This window comes from Chiroxiphia lanceolata, chromosome 12 (genome assembly GCF_009829145.1).
Source record: "Chiroxiphia lanceolata isolate bChiLan1 chromosome 12, bChiLan1.pri, whole genome shotgun sequence".
NCBI lineage: Eukaryota > Metazoa > Chordata > Aves > Passeriformes > Pipridae > Chiroxiphia > Chiroxiphia lanceolata.
Genome location: NC_045648.1, coordinates 692904 through 712665, shown reverse-complemented (window position 1 = coordinate 712665; position 19762 = coordinate 692904). Strand labels below are relative to the sequence as shown.

General features: G+C 45.1%; 1 protein-coding gene across 3 annotated transcripts in view; it reads left to right on the top strand.

The window, feature by feature from the left end:
• The first annotated feature begins 322 nt into the window (after positions 1 to 322).
• The window catches only part of SPG11 (SPG11 vesicle trafficking associated, spatacsin), a 28966-nt gene continuing 9526 nt past the window's right edge, over positions 323 to 19762 (top strand). For all 3 annotated transcript variants that reach the window (XR_004359213.1, XM_032699785.1, XM_032699786.1), the window contains exons 1-28: positions 323 to 590; positions 1422 to 1606; positions 2375 to 2602; positions 3438 to 3636; positions 4210 to 4347; positions 5030 to 5493; positions 5721 to 5866; positions 6346 to 6478; positions 6571 to 6726; positions 7119 to 7297; positions 7437 to 7613; positions 8046 to 8117; positions 8533 to 8660; positions 9302 to 9480; positions 10208 to 10415; positions 10913 to 11116; positions 11818 to 11924; positions 12697 to 12842; positions 13172 to 13333; positions 13684 to 13750; positions 14197 to 14362; positions 15127 to 15332; positions 15907 to 16015; positions 16321 to 16480; positions 17585 to 17815; positions 17905 to 18105; positions 18401 to 18508; positions 19558 to 19720. Coding sequence is in view for 2 of the 3 variants with exons in the window: in XM_032699785.1 (XP_032555676.1) it covers positions 370 to 590; positions 1422 to 1606; positions 2375 to 2602; positions 3438 to 3636; positions 4210 to 4347; positions 5030 to 5493; positions 5721 to 5866; positions 6346 to 6478; positions 6571 to 6726; positions 7119 to 7297; positions 7437 to 7613; positions 8046 to 8117; positions 8533 to 8660; positions 9302 to 9480; positions 10208 to 10415; positions 10913 to 11116; positions 11818 to 11924; positions 12697 to 12842; positions 13172 to 13333; positions 13684 to 13750; positions 14197 to 14362; positions 15127 to 15332; positions 15907 to 16015; positions 16321 to 16480; positions 17585 to 17815; positions 17905 to 18105; positions 18401 to 18508; positions 19558 to 19720 (4843 nt within the window). In the remaining variant the exon portion in view is untranslated. The remainder of the gene's footprint in view (positions 591 to 1421; positions 1607 to 2374; positions 2603 to 3437; positions 3637 to 4209; positions 4348 to 5029; positions 5494 to 5720; positions 5867 to 6345; positions 6479 to 6570; positions 6727 to 7118; positions 7298 to 7436; positions 7614 to 8045; positions 8118 to 8532; positions 8661 to 9301; positions 9481 to 10207; positions 10416 to 10912; positions 11117 to 11817; positions 11925 to 12696; positions 12843 to 13171; positions 13334 to 13683; positions 13751 to 14196; positions 14363 to 15126; positions 15333 to 15906; positions 16016 to 16320; positions 16481 to 17584; positions 17816 to 17904; positions 18106 to 18400; positions 18509 to 19557; positions 19721 to 19762) is intronic.

Sequence of the window (19762 nt, the reverse complement as noted above, 5' to 3'; positions counted from 1 at the left end):
AAAAGCGGGAAGATTTATACACTGAAGTTCGCATAAACCCGCCCGTCCAACCGCAGAGGCAGAAACAGAAAATTCTGCTTATAGACACGGGAAATTCTGCTTAAAGATAGGGAATTAAATATACAGAGAATTCTGTTTACATACACGGTGAGTCGCGCTCACAGACACGAGCGACACTGCCCCCGCGGCTCACGGAACTACATTTCCCAGCGTGCATTGCCGCCCTGCCCACAGGCCCCGCGCAGCGATGTTTGCTGGGAGTTGTAGTCCCGGCTCCGCACTGGGCGGCCCGGTCAGCTGGGCGGAAGGAGGTGCTGCTCCGCCAAGATGGCGGCGGGCGGGGGCTGACGGAGGAGGAGGAGGAGGAGGATGGAGGAGGAGGCGATGGCCCCGCGGGAGCTCCGTGTGCTCCTGGTGCCCCGCTCCCTGGAGCCGCGGGGAGCCCCGCGGGACGCGGCCCGGGTGCGGCTGAGCAGGGCTCAGGACGCTCTGGGCACGCTCCTGGCCTCCGGCGTCATCTCCGTGGAGCCGCTGGCGACGGGCGGCGCCGGGCGGGCCCGGGACACGGTCCTGCCGGGGGACTGGGCTGAGTAAGTGTGGGGGCACGGGCGGCCGGAGGGACCCCCGGGTGCGGCGCTGGGGGACCCGGGGGGGGGGGGCTGAGGGGCTGCGAACCTACCCCGGGACAGGCTCCGTAACGCCCCGGTGCTGCAGAGGACGTTGGTTTACATCTCCTGACTTGTTTAGGTGTGGGAGAGTTCACTACGGGTGATCAAAAAGCCAAAGCAAACGAAAAGGGAACTTGTCTGTCAGGTCGTCTCTTCGGCCCCCGCAGTGCCCTGACCCGCAGTCCTGCCCCCCGTGGGTGACAGTCACTCACATGGTGTCTGTGACCTCTTTAGTGGCTTTTAGTGCTGAGTCAAAACCTCAGCCACGTTTGAGTTCTGGACATCTGCAGTGTTGAGCAACACCAGCACTGTTCGGAGCACCACAGAGTCACGGGATGGTTTGGGTTGGAGGGACCTTAAAACCCATCCAGTGCCACCCCTGCCATGGGCAGGGACACCTTCCATTACCCCAGGCTGCTCCAAGCCCCGTCCAGCCTGTCCCTTGGAGCATTCCAGGGTGGGAATGTTTCAGTGCCGTTGCAGGGCTCTGCTCTGTGCTTGCTCTGCACACCCTGAGCTGGTTCCTCTGTGCCTCCTCCCACCCTCCCAGAGCAGGTCTGAGACGCACCGGGGGAGTTTCTCAGCCCACGCAGCAGGACAGATCTGGTGTTGTGGTGTTGGTAGGGACAGGGGGACAGCAGCAGGATCTTCATCTGAAGGTTAAATGGTGCTGCAAGGCCAGAACTGTCAGTGTGGGAAATGTGGGGAGGGAATAAATAAAGCCAATAACCCTCCTGGATGTTGTATCTCCAGCTTCGTGTGGGAGAACACAGAAGATGATGGTTTGCAAGAAAACAAGTCAAAACTCCTGGCTCTTGGACAGCGTCATGGACTGTTTGTCTATGAACTCTCTGTAGAAGATGGAAAGTCCAGCCTAACCTCCCTGCACAGTTGTAAGGAAGAGACACTTAAAAAGCTCCTTGAAGTTAAAAACATTAGTGAGTAAATTCCAGTGTGTTCCATGTGTGAAATTGTTGCTGGTCTGGTTCTGTGCTGGGACAAATGCAGGCAGTGGGATTGAGCACTAGGGAAGTGTCAGGTACTTCCACACTGATTTAGAGTGATCAGCAGGATTAATGGACTGGAAAATTAAAAGGGACATTTCTATGCTCAAAGGTGACATTGGTAGAGGGAATTAAACTGTTGTAGGGTCACGAGTTTGGGTGATATGAAATTAAAAATAAATTTTAATAAAGCATGTTCAAGCAACCCTGCCCTCTCAAATTTCCCCTTTAATATTGGAACTGATGGTAAGAAAACAGAGACAGGACTCCTCACTAACCCAGCAGAGACTGATTAAGTGTTTAACCTTAAGTTTTATAATTACCAAACGTAGTGTACAGTTACACTTTGCAGGACCTTTGGTGTTTTACATGTTCTTAAACAGTCTCCCTTCCTAAGATATTTTTATTTCCAAAGTTTGTGGCTTTTATTTTCAGTGCTGACTGAAATATTATTTTGGGATGATTTTTTGTGTTCTTCACGGTATTGTCCACTTAAAAAACCACATGAAAAGTTTTAGGAAACTGTTCTAAAATCAGTGTCATAGAGAGTGAGATTTAAAACAAAACAAACCCCCCTCCCCAATCCCAAATTTTTTAAGATGGTAGCAGAGAGAATGAATTTGAGCTGTCGTTTTCTTGGGGTTCCTTTACAAATCAAAATTCCCAGCTGGCTGTAATCCTAAAATATGTTTAAATTTACAGGTCTGCCTTCAGATTTCTCTGTGAAGATTCTGTCTTTCGGAAACAACAAGTGCAAACTTCTGCTCAACCAGTTCATCCTTGTTCATCTGACCTTTCCTGGGGAAGACTCACCCTCAGAGACCTGTGACTGCTTCACCCTGGATCTGCCTCCAGAGGTTTTGGGGAGAATAACAGATTCCTGCTTCTGTAGAGGGATCCTGTTCCTGTTGGATAGTGCTGGCTGGATTTGTATCCTTTGCAGGAGAGAGGAGCTCTCAGGGGAAATGATCGGAAGAACAAAGTTGTTTTTCTTTTCTGGCAGGGTTGAGCAGAAATTTCTTTAAAGGTATTTAAGTATCTGTTTTGAAGATGCCTCCAAAAAGGGTTGTGTAGCAAAATCCTGGTTATTGTAGTGAAAATGCCATAGCTGTGTATCAAATGTTTCTCTGCACAGCCCTGGAAATCTGTTTCCCACTGGATTAATGTTTTCCAGTGGTTCTGCTCTGTGGGTCTGTGTACAATGCACTGACATCTACTGCCAGCTAATTCCTTGAGTAAAGTTAGAAACTCCAGAGACACAGAGGGAGTCACAGCTGGGGGGCCAGATGTGTGTGTTGTGCTGGGCAGGGGCTCAGACCTGCCTGTTCCACGAGCTTCCATTTCCCCTGTGCCTGGCCATTGCCTCTGACCCCTGTAAAGTGCAGTGATCTCAGGGTACCTTTGCCTGACCATTTTACCCCTGTAACAGTGCAGTGAGCTCAGGGCACCTTTGCCTGGCCATTTGACCCCTGTAACAGTGCAGTGAGCTCAGGGTACCTTTTCCTCCCCACACAATGCCAAGACAGGTCACTCCAAGTATCACTTAACTCCTTTGAAGTGGCACAAGTGGCATGTTTGTGCAGCACAATCCTCTGCTGATCCCAGCTGAGCTTGGAATGCTCTTGGAAAACAAACACTCCTCATGTTCTGTGGGGCAGAGCTTGGCCTGGATCACAAGTTACCCAAAATTCACCATCTGCCCCTTCTGTGTAACTCCTTTGTTGGAGCCTGTGAGCCCTGGGGTTTTCCTTGATGCTGTCTAAAGACATATTTGACTCTTTTGATGGTGCCAGCCTGGGCAGGATCAGTGTAGCCCTGTGCCAGGGAGAGGGGCAGGCTGGGGGCAGGAGCCCAGCCCTGCCATCCCCACTCAGTGCCCTGAGGGTGTCCCAGGATCTCAGCGTGGCCGTGGTGCTCAGTGCTGCCCACTGTGCCCTCTCCGTGGAGCTCAACAGCTACTTCAGGTATGGTGGGTTCCTGAAGGAAGAGTTTGGGTTCAGCTGACCTTAGGTGCCTGGCCTTGGTCCTGCAATGGCTGAGGTGCTGTCACCTTTTTATTTTGAGTTCTGACCCTGTGGTAGAGCTGAAATTTCCTATTTATTTAAACATTGTCCTTTATTATTTGCTCCAGTTTGCACTCTGTCACTTTAACAAAAGAAAATTTATCTATAAACATCTATTTGTTTTATCTATTAAATATGTTAACAAATAGAAAACCTTTGTATTGGACTCTCTGTTTTTCCTAGGAAGATGAGGATAGGTGCTCTCAGTGCCAAGGGTGGGTGGCAGCACCTTTTAGAGATGCTGTGAGGTCTGGGATTATTAAACTCCTGATACACCTGTGCTGATTTGGCTGGTAAATTAGGGCCAGGTTGTAGTTGAGAGGAAGGAGCACCAGGGTCTGATGGCTCACCTGGACACCTCCCTGGGAGTGCTGCTGACCTGAGAAGAAGCTGCTTGGCTGAGGGTTCCTGGAGGGGTTAAACAGCAAAAAAATCTCAAGAGGGAGGTGAAAATTAATATTTATTTCTTTACAGGCAGTTCCCTGAGCATTTGCTCTGTAAGAGAGATCCTGAAAGTCTTCGCCTGGAGCCTCCTGAAGGAGTGGATGAGGATGACCTTGCCAGTTCTGAGCACAGCATGGAGCTCCTGCCCTCACCCTTCCGCACAGACAGGTACTGAGGGAAAACCCTGCCTGGGACAGGCTGGGCTTTGCTTCCTTTACATCAGTCATAACAAATCCTGAGGTTTTTTCAGTTGTAGTTGTGATAAGTAAAATCAGCTCATTCTGCTCTAAATATTTTGAATTGAGGATGATGTTTGCAAATGGGCTGAGAGAACTTTACATGTGTCATTAAACAGCTACCAAACAGTAATTGCTGATGAGGAGTTGCCTTTCATTTAAACACTATAGACAGATTTTTTGTATCCCAGGGACTTTACATCTCCTTGCTTGTTTAACACAAATGAGTGTGTGGCCTTCAAAATACAAACATTTCAACTGGTTGTGAACCTTAGGGGTATTAATACTGAAAAAACATGTTAATTATAACTTGATATAAGTATAATAAAGTACTCAAGTCCAGAATTAATTTGGTTCTAAATTTTTTAAATTGAGGGGGCATGTTCAGTGAGGAAAAGAAAATTTTCTATGAAAATGGGTAAACATGAATGTTGTCATCTAATGCAGCTGGGATCACTCAGCTGGGCTGCAGACAGCATTTAAATAGAAATAAACAGGCCACGTTAAGGTTGAAAGGTGCTGGATGGATTTTCTAAGCTTAAAATGCATTTTATTTAACTGAGGAAACTTTATCTGCATTGTTCTTGGAGTAATACCTGGTCTCTTCTCCCCAGGTCCTGGAAGGCACACTTGTCCTCACTGTGGGACAGAGTAAGAAGAAGAAGACCAGGTTCTCCAGATCTGGGGAATGACTTGAATTTACCTTGGTATCAGTTTTTTACCCATCTTGAAGATCATGATCCTGACATTTATGAGGATCCAGAGAAGATGGTGGCCTTTGTTCCACGGGCTGTTCCATGGGCAGCTTCCAGAGCCCTCCAGAGCCATGGCACAGACCTCAGGGCTGCAGGACAGCAGTGGGTACAGATCCCTGGGGCAGCACCACAAGAAGTGGTGAAACTGGAGTGTAAACTGGTCACTGGAGCTACAGCTGTGTTTGTGGTGGTGACAAAGGACATGGGGTTGTCTCTTGCTCTCTGGGATTTTGAGTCCCAAGACGTGACGTGTTCCCACTTCGGCACAAACAGTGTTTACGTGGAGTGCAGTGCAGAGGTGCCACTGTGCCTGCTGCTCACAGGTGAGGAGTCATGGATTCATGGATTGTTCTCAGACAGCTTTTGGAGGGGGTTCTGGTGGTGTTCTTTCCTTTCTACCTGGCTGCTGTTGGTTCATGGCTCTTGCATTGCTCGGGTCAAAGCCGGACAGAGCCACTGCAGCTTTGTGTCATCCTTTGGGAAGAGAGGCAGTGGATGGAAATGCCTTAATAATTAATATCTTTAATTATGGTTTGATTCTTTTCTTTAGAGCGTGGTCTGTCCTTAGTTCTGTTTGGTGTGACCCAAGAGGAGTTTTTGAACAGGCTGATGATGTTTGGCAGTGCTGGAGTCGTGGATTCCGTTTGTCACCTCAATGGATGGGAGCGATGTTCCATTCCCATCCATGCCCTGGAGGTAAGGAGAGCTGCTTCATGTCTTACAAATAACTAAAGTACTTCTTTCAAGTAATGAACACAGCTTATGCAATGCTAATGGTGGTTTTAGACAAAATTAAAAGTACGCTTTAAACCTGGGGCAAAAAGAAGTGGTTTAGTTATTAAATAAACAATAAAGCCCCAAGTAAGGCAGGTTAGCAACCCAAAAGTAGAAATATGCAACAAAGTGAATGCCCATTAATAAAATAAACCAGAATTTTAAAGTAAGCAGTGCTCAAAAATCCCTCTTGATTGGACCCTAAAGCATTTTTGACAATTTGCATTTCTGCAGCAGCTTTTGTCCTCTTGCAAAATGTCAAATATTAAAAGAAATCCTTGGAACTAGGTTTTGGGTTTGTTATACCATTCTTATAAAGCCAGAGGAGAACCAGCAGTAAGTGTACAACATGTGTAGAATTCAGAATCCATGCATGATTGTTCTTCTGCATGTTTGTCTAGGCAGGTTTGGAAAATCGCCAGCTGGACACAGTGGACTTGTTTTTAAAAAGCAAAGAAAGTGTTTTCAGTCTCTCTGCTCCCTGCTCTGGGACTGGGCAGTGCAGTGATGGTGCATCCCAGACCTACCTGAGAAGTAAGTCAGTCCCTGCAGCTGCACAGAGGCTTCAACTGAACTGCCTTTCTCTCTGGCACAGTGCAGGTGTTTTATCTTTGTCACCATTGCAGATTTGGAAGAGCTCAGGCCAGCTTTAAACTTGCTTTGCTCAGCAATCCAAGAGAATGATATGGAACCTCATAGCAAACACTTCTCTGAGCAGCTCCTGAACCTCACCCTGACTTTCCTTACCAGGCAACTGGAAGAAATCTTTGTGCACACAGAGGGTAAGGTTACTCCTTTTGAGTCATATCTAGTAATCTGGTATTGTTTAGTGAAGTGGGAACAGCAACTTTTTTTAATTAAAAGTTCACATTGGCCCAAAATTAACACAAGAAAGTGCCAGAGATGAGTGAATGAAAGCTTTTCATCCCTGTTTAAATGGGACTTACCTGACTAATAATTGGTAAAACACCTCAGTGAGGGCAGGGAGCACTGGTGGGGCTGTGACTGTGTCCTGACAGGATGCAGAGAGTGCTGGGCACTGGCAGTACCTGTGCAGGTGAGAGAGCTGGTGAAGTTTCTGTTGATCAATCAGGAGAACATTCAGCATTTCCAAACACCAAAAATCCTGTCTTGTCCCTTCCTGTTTAACTGGTATCTTGGATGCTCTTGGCAGAACCCGATGAGTTCCTGCAGAAGGCTGCAGATATTCTGACTGATTACATTATTCAACTGAGGAAATTCCTGAGAAAATATCCTCGCCCACAAATCAATCCAGTGCACACAGGAGATGATCTGGTTGAAGACCTGCCTGAGATAGAAGAAAGCCATGTGTGGGAAAAACTGACACCAGAGGTAAAAATGAGTCATCCAGTTTTTAGTGTTCTTATTAAGTGTATCTGAGATCACTGATGTGGAAATGTCCTAAAGTATTGGAGAAAAGATCAGTAACAGCGATGATAGATGAGTTTGTTGCTTTGTTTCTCTGCTTTAGGAAGTCATTGCTGAGGCCATCTTAAGCAACAAAATGCCAGAGGCCCAGATCTTCTTCCGAATGCATCAACATCCTGCTGAGAACCTGCAGGAATTTCTTCAGACAGGTTTGAATCTGGTCTATGACCGTCTGCTGAAGGACAACACCAGAGAGGCCTCAGAGCTGCTCAGAAATATGGTGAGAGGTGTTCTCTGGTTCTTCACACTTCGTGACTGATGAAGTCAATGAATGCTGGGAGTGTGGGGAGCTCAGGGGTCCTGTGGGTGTGATTCCACCAGATTCAGGTATTGCAGTGAAAATTAACTTGTTTGAAAGAGCTGCTTTGAGCTGTGGTGCCCTCAGAAGGCTGAGGGAGCCTGTTTGTGGGGAGTGATGTCATGATCCAAGTATGGAGGTGGTTCTGGCAGGTGAGGTGTTAAAGGGCACGGGATTTGTACCCAGACAATGTGCTGGAGACATCAGGCACATCCCTGGGTTACTGTGACACTTCAGGAGCTGCTGAAGGGAACGTCACAAGCTTGCTTTGGAAGGGAAGCAAGTGCATTTATTCCATCCCTCTGCAGCTGCATTTTACAGTTTGCATACAATGGGTGTCTCCTTTCCTGCCAGGGCTTCGATGTAAAGCAGGAATTGCACAAGATCTGTTTCTACACAGAGGACAAACATGTCAGAGATCTGCTGGTAAGTGCAGCAAAGGCTCTTCTTGTCCAGCTCTCGGGTCTGAACCTCGTGTGTGTTTGTGCTGAGGGAAACCAGGGTACTGGACTCACTTTCAGAACAGACAGGCAGGTTTTTGTCCCTGCATCCTGGCAGTGTTTTTACTGAGACATGCCAGTGCCATGCCCATGTTCCTTTATATTTGTAGTTCAAGTAAAAATTGGTTAAAATGTTATTTCCTTGTTGTAGCTGTGCTCTAGTTCTCGTGTCCTTGCACACAGAATGCAGTCCTCTAGTCCTTTAAGTGTGTTGCCCTCTGCTTCCAGCATTTTTTCCTGCAGTTGGTAACTGTTTGCACTTGCAGGGTCATTTACAATTTGAATATATTAAAAGTAGCTAAAAATGACAATTGGAGGTAATACTTTAATTTGAATTAAAGGTGAAAGTTTTACGGGAAGAAAATTATTTTTCTGAAAAAGAGAAGAAAATGATAGACTTTGTGCATCAGGTTGAAAACTTTTACTCGGAATCCTTCCAGGAAAATAAAGAGATTCAGTCTCTTGCCAGGTAACGTGGGTTAACAGTTTTAATTATTAATTAATAATGTTAATAGGGTTTAAAATGTGCTGGCTTCTACGTTCTGTGTGATTTAATGCACTAACAAATATAGTCTCAATGTCATTAATTTCACACTGGTCTTTGTTTGCAGAAATCAGGGTCAGTGGGGGGACGAAGTAATTTCCTCATTAATGTAACAGTTGCTGTCGTTCTCTCCAGACAAAGTCATGACTTAGTCTTGTTGGGGTAACAGAGCCCTTCTGCTCATGTCATCACCATAAATGAAACAGTTTTAATAGCAAATGATATTATTAGAGTTATTAATCAAATTAAACATTGGGATGGAATGTTTGCTGATTTTGATATATACCCATAATATAGCAAGCTAAACTAACCTAGAAAAACCATTTACAGTTAACTAATTGTAAAAATGTTGCAATACTTACCATTTGCTATGTCAGTTTTGGGAAAATGAGGTAATTCTTTGGTTCTCAAACCTTTAGTTCAAGTCAGTCCCTCTGCCACTTCCAGAGCTCTTCAAAATGGACTGGCAAAACTTGTTGACCTTTTCATCACCTTCTGTTTGTTAGATTGGTGACTGCTTATTAAAAGAGCAATAAGGAGCACCCCAATTGCATCCTCCCTTGCAGGTTCAGTGACTGGAGGAAGGGCCAGGACCTCTGCAGACACACAGCAGTGCTGGACTCAGTGCTGGGCTGGGACAGACACAGGGCCCCCAGCAGGAGACTCCGGGTCATGTTGGACTGGGCTCAGTGGTGGGATGAGCCCATGCAGGAAATGATTCTTCTCCCCAGGAAACCACGCCAAGGCAAGTGTTCTGGGAATGAGGACTTGAACTGGGAACTAGAAGCCTGTCTTTGATGTGGTACACTGCAGTGGTGTAGGACTGGCACTGCTGGAGCCAGAGTGGGAGGTGCCACAGTGGGGCACTTTTTAGCAGTGAAATGGGTAACAGTGGGTTTTTATCCTGCTGCATCCTGGGTCTGTGTTTTTCCTGTAGAGAAGAGTTTGGAACTAGCTGAAAGGGACTTGCCTAAGGCATGGCCACTTGTAAGTGGGTCCTGCTCTACCAGGTTCTCCCAAGCTCATTGCACCTGGTGTTACTTCCAGCTTTGCCAGCATAAAGCTCTGTCGAGCTGTAGCAATATCCTTCATCTCAGCATCATATTTGCAACTGTTCATTAAAAATCAGTGCATGGAGTGACAGGACACAGGGAATGGCTTCCCACTGCCCAGGGCAGGGTTAGGTGGGATACTGGGAAGAAATTCTTCCCTGGGAGGGTGGGGAGGCCCTGAACCCGGTTGCCCAGAGAAGCTGTGGCTACCCCTGGATCCCTGGAAGTGTCCAAGGCCAAGTTGGACGGGGCTTGGAGCAACCTGGGCTAGTGGAAGGTGTCCCTGCCCATGGGACTAGATGAGCTTTAATGTCCCTTCCAGCCCAAACCATTCCATGATTCTGTATGTAAAGGAATATCAGTGTTTCCCTCAGCAGTTTGTTTGTGCTGATTTCATCCCTTTGCCTTTTTGAAACACAGAGCTCAAGACATGCAGTCCTGAGGTTCTTTGGATGCACTTGACAGCCCAGCATGATTGGCTGAGTGTTTGTTCCTGGATTGAGGAATCAGAGCCCAGCCAGGCTCCGTGTGGAGCAGCTGCCTGGCCCCCTCTGACTGCAGACATGGTTGACCAGAACACTCTGTGCAGCAGCTACATGAGGCATGAGATCCTCAACAAGCTGGCCAGGTATGTACCCTTGGTGCTTTGCACTAACTCTCTATCCTGTAAGAATAATCAGGATAATCAGATGGGTAGAGAAGGTAATAAAATCTTTGATATATATTAATTTCTATATTGTATTTAGAGCTCTTTTTGGAAACAGCACAAATCCATTAAAATTTAATTTTAGTCTTGCACTTTCAGTTAACTGAAAACGGGAGAAATCTTCCCTCAGCCCTTGGATCTTCCCCAGTAATTATGTTCCTGATGCCCACTGCAATGCAAGTGGGAATTCTGAGCACACAGGATTTCCCTCCTCACACCTTGTTGTCTGCAGTGACCTGCAGTAACCACAGTGTTGTTTGAGCACCATCAGACATATTTTGGCACATTGTGTTTTCCTCAGCAGTGAATTAGTCCCTGAGAAGGAAAGGTCTACTTTAATTTTGAGCTGAAAACACCCTTCAGAACGTGTTGAGAAGCAAACTGTCTGATCAGTCTGTGCTTTCTCTGCTTTCTGACAGAAATGGAATTTTTGTCCGTTCTGAGCTGGAAGATTTTGAGCTCCTGCTCCAAAGACTGTCATACCTTGGGGGAGTCCTGCAAAATCCTCACCCTGTCCCAGAATACAGCTCTGCTAGTGGCTTGGACTTCCATGCTCAGTTTGTCCTCCACTGCTTACAGCACAATTTGCAGTACCTGTTATACACCTACCTGGACTATTACAGGTAAGAATGCTTTTCATCCCTCAAATCCCACGTGGGTTTAAAGAATGAAACACAGTTTTAACAGTTGTTGGTAAGAGTTTTCCTCAACCCTTCCTATCTATTGACAAGGACCTCCTGGATCACAGCAGTGTCACTTAACAAAATCTGTGGGGCAGTGTGGGAGGTTTTAAACTGTATTTTGAAGTTTTATTCAGGTTGTCTTAATATTAATTTGTGTGTCAGTCATCAAAGGAAACAATTACAGTTGTAATTAGTGTAATGCTACGAGCAATACAATGTAAAATGAACCAAAACAACTTACTCTTCATAAACTCAGAATTTAGAGAACTCAGAAACTGTCACTTGAACACAAGTGTGAGTTCATTCTTGATTCATTCACAGATTGCTGGTTTCCATCTAAATTAGTATAAGTTGGGATTTGAAGGAGGAAGCAATATTAGGCATTGGAATTGTGTGAATACTTTGTAATTAATGAATACTTTGCAATTAAAATTTCTGTAACTCCAGTCTAACACTGGAATTATCAAGAAGGTAAAAGTGAACCGGAAAAAAGCCAACAAGTCATTTTTTGTTGCCTGTCAAATCAATTTTAGTTTGCATAACCCCCAGTCAGGTGCTCCCAGTCTTTAATGCTGTGTTACATCGGGGCAGAGGGTGGTTACAAATACTGTATTTTCACTGTGCTGTTCATTTATTTCCAGCTTAACCCCTTCCAATTGCCCTATTTTGGATAACAAGGAGCTGCACGAAGCACATCCCTGGTTTGAGTTCCTGGTGCAGTGCCGAGGGGTTGCCAGCAATCCCCGAGGTAGGAATCTCCCTCCAGAGGGGGCTCCAGAGGGTTGGGCACAGCTGGATTAAATCCTCTGCTCTGCTGAAAACCTTCTGTTGACCTTGGCAGATCACTTCCATGTTCATCACTTCCCCATCTCTAAAGTTTGGGTTATAATTCCTCCTGAAACTGTGCAGAAGGATTTGGAGGCTGTAGATATGTGAGCATTATTTTGTGTGTGATCATCATTACCCTCAATTTTATTATGTTCCCAACAGGTTGATCAGAAGGAGGATTCATAAGAAAATGCACATCTCACTAAAATGAAACCTTTCTCTAGTCCTTCTGGTGCATTTTTCACTTCTCTGCCCTTGGATTATGTGTTTGCTTTTTTTTTGTTATTGTCATTGCAAGTCAGTAGAATTTGTGCCCTTAACTCATTGCACATTTTAAACATTTCATCTTTCGCAGAGTCACACATTAACAAAAGATAGAAATAAGCCCAAGTGAAGCTTTTTTTAGAAAGTGTGATCAGTGTAGGATAAAGAATTGAACCAACTCAGTGTTTAACTGTGGGGCTCAATCCCAGTCAATCTGTGTAGGCAAAACTGTGGTTTGAAACTGGGGGAAACTTGGTAAAATTCAGATCAGCCTGTCTGTATTTGTAAGTAAATTGAGAAAAATCAGTATTAACAACAAAAAGTAGAAAATTCAGGATTTTTCGTAGTTGGAGAACAGTTGTAATGTGTGATTAATGATTTAATATTGGATTTGCTTGAAACTAAATCTCACTTTTTTTCCTGTTAAGATCCGAGGATGATTTTCCAGGCGAGTCTGGCGAACGCTCAGATCCTGATTCCCAGCAACCAGGCCAGTGTGAGCAGCATCCTGCTGGAGGGCAGGACCCTGCTGGCCCTGGCCACCACCATGTACTGCCCTGGGGGCATCGACCAGGTACTGGGGTGGCACCACATCCCTCAGCAGCTCCTCTGCAACCAGGAGTTCTGCTTTTAACGGAAAAATGCTCAGTGAGCCACGTGTTGGAACAGAATTTATTAACACAGGGGGTTTTGATACACAGCACAGTCACCTGAAACATCAGGTGCTGTTGCAGATGTGTCTGATACAACTTAAAAGCATTTTACAGGAAAAAAAATTGTACTTCTCTGTTGTCAATGCATGTCAAATTCCCCTGAGGGAGTTTGGCACATTCAGAAATTGTTCTGTTATTATCTTAGTGCAGTTTCTTCTTAATTCATTAACTTTGCTTCCTTGCACTATAGGTTCTTCAGAATGAAGATACAGAAAAACCCCTAAAGAAAGTTGATCCGCAGCTCTTAAAAATGGCCTTGACCCCTTACCCCAAACTCAGGGCTGCTCTCTTTCCCTCCTGTACTGCTCATGGAATTTTGCCACCTGACATCTCTCTCTACCACCTTCTTCAGGTAACAAAGTGCTTTTTGGCAGGAGAAAAGTAAAGAGAAGCTTGTTTAAGCTAAAGCCTGGAGGGTGGGGGCCGTGTTTCCTTGGAATCCTTAGTTTGGAGCTTAAGTTTATGGCTTCATTCTGAACAGTTTAATTTTAAAGTCTGCAGTGTTTAACTTGAGCAGCCCTGGAATGTCAGGGAGGGATATTCTTGCAGTGTTCAATGGGAAAGTTGTTTAATATTGCAGAAATGAAAATATTTAAATTTTAAAATGTTTTCAACAGTATAAGAGAAATAGAACTGAGAGTTAAAGGACAGTGATGGGAAATTCTTAAGCTGCCTCAATGTATTTTGTTTTTAATTTTTCAGTCATTGGTTCCCTTTGATCCCTCGAAATTATTTGGCTGGCAGTCAACAAACACTCTTGCTACATCAGGTATGCTCCTTGTCAAGCTTTAGATGCTTTCCTGGCCTAGAAAAAAATACCTTCCAGTGGAATGATTTGGCTGGTAAAGTGGCTCAAAAGGCCATTTCTTTCACCAAAAAAATAGTGTCATTTACTAAATTTGTGTTTTAAACTGAAATCCCACATAAGTTTCCTTTTTACATTAAGATCTTCACAGGCAGATTTTTTTCTAAATATAAGATAGAGAAGCAATGTCTCCTTTTAAAAGCAAGCTGAGGGTGTCAGAAGGGATCCAGAGTTCTGATTTTCCACTGAGAGGTGGAATTTCAGTGGGATTTGGATACGCCGAGGTCTGAACTAGGAGCAGAGAGAGGAAAGGGATTTGATTGCCATCTCATGTCTTGTAGCTAAAAGCCATTTTTTGATGTTTAGTTCAACTGTTAGTCAGCTCATACTGCTGCTGCTGCTCTCCCCAGATGCCCCCAGTGAGCTGCTCCACTTCTCTGACCCCGCGCTGGTGCGCAGGCACGCGGTGCTGGAGAGCCTGGACTTCCTCTGGTACCTGCACCAGGGGCGGCCCTCCTTCGCCTTCGGGACGTTCCTGGTGCAGCAGCTGGTGAAGAGCAAGACCCCCAAACAGCTGTAAGTCTCCTCCAGGCTGACAGAGAGTCCTTTAGAAGTTAGAGTCGAGCACGTGGGGGAACGTTGATCCTCCCCGGCAGCAAACGAGTGGGGAGCAGTGAAATTTTGGGTGTCCTGAAGTCTGTTCAGCACAGCACTGAGTAGGGTAGAAATATCACCTGAGTGGAGGTGAGCTTTGTTCTGAATTACCTAAATAAAATCTGCATGAGGAAAGCAAGGAATGGGAAATGTTCCACTTTTATCAAACACAGGTGGGCTCTTCTTTTAGGAACCTGAGCCCCTGGACCACTTTGTAGGGAAAAGGTGCCCCTTTTCTTTGGCATTTCCAAAGGGGGACACTTCTTTAGTTAAATTAATAAGGCAAAAATGTACTGGAGGTTGATGGAATTAAATTTTCTGGCTGAAGCTTCAAAATCAGGTGTTCAAAAGGATACAGTCAGATTACACATCTTCCATATATTAAATTTACTATTAAGTAAATTCAGAATTGGTAGGAGTTACATTAGAACAAGTCAGTTTTTCTGGAATGCCTGGTTGGTGTGTTAGTCACTGTTTATTCCTCTTCATCATTTCTGACCAGGTGAGTTTCTCTTTTGTAAGGCTTTGTTGTCATACCTACATTTCTTATAAATACGAAATTTTTGCTTTGTAATTACCTTTCACAGTAAACCTTGTAGGTGCTGGTTTGCTTGGGGAATATTCCTGTTGGAAAATTGGTTCCAAACCAATGTACAAAACAGTGCTGTGTGTTCCTTTTGTTCCAGGATCCAGCAGGCAGGGAAGGAGGCCCATGTTTTAGCCCTGTCCTCCTTTGGAGCCCCTGCAGTAGGAGCAGCCTGTGTGTGTTTTCTGGAACTGCTGGGCCTCGACAGCCTCAAGCTCAGGGTGGACCTTAAAGTTGCAAACATGATTTTCAGCTACAGAACTAGAAATGAGGAATCTCATCACAGTCAGATCAGAGACTCTTTGGGTAAGGGTGTCTTTTGTCTGGTTTGAAATAGAGTGCTGTGGGTTTTTTGGGAAGAGCAGCAGAGAGGGATGGGAAGATGGTGACTGATGGCTCAGGAATGCAGGAAAAGCATCTAAGGATTTTGTTCTTCTTTTATTATTCCTGTTTTTTACTAATTTTGAAGGTGCATTTTTAACCTGTCATGTCAAGGCAGGAGGACTTATATAACATATAATAAATCATGGATTCAGAACTGCATCAGGATCTAATAGACAGTCCCACAGCTGCCTAAGGGTCTGTAATGTTTAGTGAGGTTCAACCTAATGTTGTAATAATATAATAGAGAGTTAAACAAAGTCTGTTACCAAATCTCTTTTCTCTTTCATGTTTGAAGACTGTATTACAGTAGTGAAATTGGGTGTTCAAAGCTGTAGGGAAATTTAATTTATCCTGGGGATAATTTTAGTTAAATTCCTCATTCCAGGTCCACAGGTGTCGTTGTTCCAACTAGGAAATCACTGGTGCTTTTGAAAATACTGCCCTTACTCAGATCCCAAATAGCATCTCAGCAATAGTAATGTGTTCTTTTAAACAGTTGAAAAGTTTACAAAATTGGCTGATGGTGAAAAAGCAGCAGCAGCAGCAGTTCTTCCCTCCTTGGAAGAAGCCTTCTGGGATGCAGTTGAGCAGCAGGGAATAAAGAGGTGAGAACAGTGTGATTTAGGGGGTTGTGCTGGGTGAGCACTGAGTTTTGCCATTCGTGTATCAGATAATATTAAAGACACAAGATAGGGCAGTGTCCCTGCCTGGGTGGGTGGGAATGTCCTCAGGGAATGTCAGCAGTGTGGAAGCTCCACAGGGCAGTGTGACCCAGTCTGTAGGGAAGTCCCTGGGAGTGCTGGTGCTGCCCTTTGCAGCCAGCGGGTCTCACACGGGGTCAGTTTGCACAGGAACACCTGGGATAAATATTCCAGTTTGTTGCAGCTGAAGCTCTCTGAATTCCATGCAGGACATGCAGTGACTCCAGGAGGCAGTGGGCCCTGGTGATGCAGTTCTGCAGACTGCACAGCCTCGGGCTGAGCACGTCCTACCTGCGGGAGTGCGCCCGGGCCGGCGACTGGCTGCAGTTCCTGCTGCAGAGCCACCTGCACGGCCACCAGCCTGGGGAGGTGAGCTGGGCCCCAGGGGAGGGTCAGGCAGCTCCTGCACAGGGGAACAGCACTGTGGAGACACACTCAGCAGCTGCAGGGATTTAGCTCTTGGATGTCCATCCCCTGGCTGTGACAGCCCTTCCCCTGCAGCCACACTTCCCAGCTTGGCTGCTCTTCTCTCCTCTTGATGTGTGAAAAGGTGACACAAGGGAAGGAAACTTGCTGCAGAGGGAACTGCCTGTCCAGCAGATCCAGTAACATGGGTCTGAGAGCATGGAAGTGAGCTATGAAAGGAAAAAAATTAGAAAAAGCCCCCTTGTTGGAAAAATCGTTTGTGATTGTATTAATCAGCGTGGAGACAATTTTCAGAGAGGATTTATTTGAGTGTCTCTTTGACATGAATTGGACGTTTGTCAAGAAGGGATTTAATTTTCATTTTTAATTTAGTTAAAATTATTACATGCTCATACTGATCGTAAATTTAATTTAAAATCATTTAGTTAGTGCTTTTTTTTATTGGAGAATTGTGAGATGTTCAGTGGAAGCTTTAATAAAGTCACTCACCTATCCCTTCAAACTCAAATTGATTTTTGTGTTAAGATACTTAAACTTTTGCAAATCCAAATCTGCCATTTTTGGTGTTGAACATGATTTAAAAATTAGTGAAATATTACCAATACATAAAAGCAATTCAGGAAATGTGCAGAAGCTAACTGGAAAATTCCACGTAAGACGATACTTAGGAGGTCTGGGGTTTTAACTTGGATCTCTGTTGTTGTCAGGAAAATAAAAATAGATAATCATACAAAAGCACCTCACTAGAGGCTTTTCATGCTCTGTTGTGGTCAGTACAAGAGACATGGCAGAACTGAGTGTCTCTAGGAGGCATTTTATCTTCACAGAACAGGATGGACTTCAATATTTTATTAGAATCATTCACAACTACAGAACCCTTTTTCCTCTCTACATCTCCAAAATTGTTCTAAAAAGCTGAATTTGTAGAATGTTTTAAAAAGCTAGATTTGAAGAATGTTTTGTTTGTGTATTTAATGCCTCAGTCCTCCTTCCCCCTCCCTCTCTGTGGATCTCACTGCAGGGGTGGGTTTGGTTGTGTTTTCCCAGGTCATTTCCATCCTTCAGGATTTCCCTCCCCCCTTACAAGATCACCTGGTGCTGGCCCTGGGGAAGTTCCTGTGTCCTGAGGGCAGAGCTGTGGCCCAGGGCAGAGCTGCAGAGAGTCTGTTCCAGGTGCTGCTGCAGTGCCAGGGGAGCCCCAGCCCCTGCCAGCACCTCCTGGCTGCAGGGCTGAGGGCACAGTCCCCTGTGCTCAGTGTGCTGGCTGCCTGTGTCCCTGTGAGTACCCATGGAGTCACTGGCCTGCAGAAATGAGCAGTGATTTCTAATGAGGTGATGTATAAACCCACCATTTTTGGCATTCCCAGGATGCAGACATCATTCCCTGCCTCTGTGTTTGGATCGTCACCTCTGTGGATGTTGCCACCAGAGCTGAGGCAACAAAGCACATCCAGAGCTCAGCAGAAAACCACCAGTGGGACCTGCAGGACCTCTCAGTTATCTGGAAAGTCTTCTTAAGGAAGCAGAAAAGTAAAACACTTCTAAATGGCTTCCAGCTGTTTTTGAAGGTGAGGGAATGTGTTTCTGGGGGTGTATTTGGGTGTTTCTCAAACCATCTGGGGGAGGAGGTGGCCTGTAAATCCCCCTCTGGGATAACCTGGGTTATCCACTGAAATCCCAGTGAAGGAAGAAAATCTTGGAATGGAAATTCTTCCAAGTACCACAGATTTGCAGATCATATATCAATTCTGCATGCAATTTTAATACATTAGAGCTTTACTGTTTTGGTACTAAGGAAGACAAATTCTACATTTATTGAGGTACTTTTAGAAAATAATTATAAGCTGGTTTTGTGTCTTAAAGGATTCCCCTTTACTGCACATCCTGGAGGTGTATGAACTGTGTATGAACTGGAAAAAGTACAATGAAGCTAAAACAAAACTGGACAAGTTTCAGGAAAGTCTCTCAAAGGTAAGGAAATTAATTTTCTCTGAATGTCACTGCCTGGGTCTGCCCTTGTTGGAAGTGAGGGGCATCCAGTGTCACATGTGAGAATAATGGAAAGGGGTGTGCATGGAGTGATTGGAAAGCAGCAGGTTTCAGCACATTCTTTTCATTGCTGACAGTTGAAAAAATGTTTTTGACAAAACCCACAATTCATTTTCCTGAATGATTTTGATTTAAATTGCTGTGGGCAGAGTGAAATACAATGTCATCCTCCTGGTGTGAGCAGTTCACTGCTCGAGGGTTGGCACTGACCACTGCTGGTAAATTGAATTACTTACAGTGAGTAAGGAATAATTCCAATAATTGAATTATTTGTGGGATATTCTCTATTCTCTGTTGACCAGGGCAAGTCAATACTGAACTGATAAACCAGTGATTTACAGGGAATATCTCTTGAAAGGTTCAGAAAAGTCTGTGGTACTGCTGCAGTTCTGGTATTAGAAGGTGACTCAGGGATCTGAATTTCACACTTGACCAAACCCTGGTGGAACAGTTGGTTTAGGAGGACCAGAGGTTTCACCCCCTGTTCCTTGTCTGTCACAGACAGATGTTTTCACAAATCAGTTCTTCCCTTTCCTGCACAATTTTCTAGTTTCCTGAATATGTTGGTGACAAACATTCCATGTCATTTGTGGTTTTCCCTCCTGGAATTCAGGCCCAGGCCAGCTCTGAGCTCTGACCCTAACCCTTTCCCTTCATGAGCAGATGTGCTGTAAAGGATCCAGCAGTGATAGGGATTATTTACCCAGCAATTTATTTAATCTGTCCATTTCTGATCCTTCTTTTCTCTCTTCCTTGAGCATCAGGAGTCCCTGGTGGTCACCCTGCTGTAAAAGTCACTATTTTCAGATCAAACATACATCAGTAGTGGATCAGTGCTCCCTTGGGAATGGCAGGTCATTGTTCCCTAAGGAGGCAGATCTGGTACACCTTCCATTCCCAGTGCCATTCCCACCAAAATGCAGAATATATTTGTAATAAACCTCAGCACTTAAAAATCTTTACCTGCACAGCTCAAAACAGATGAAGAACCAGCAGCCCCCCAGTTCCCTGTGCCATGGCTGGAGTCACAGGCACTGTTCCTTCTGGAGCTGATGATGCAGCAGTGCAGGACGGACTATGAGCTGGGAAAGCTCCTGCAGCTCTTTGCTGCAGCAGAAAATCTGCTCCTGGATGGTAAATACATGTTCCCCTGTGAATCCCATGCCCTCTGGCAGG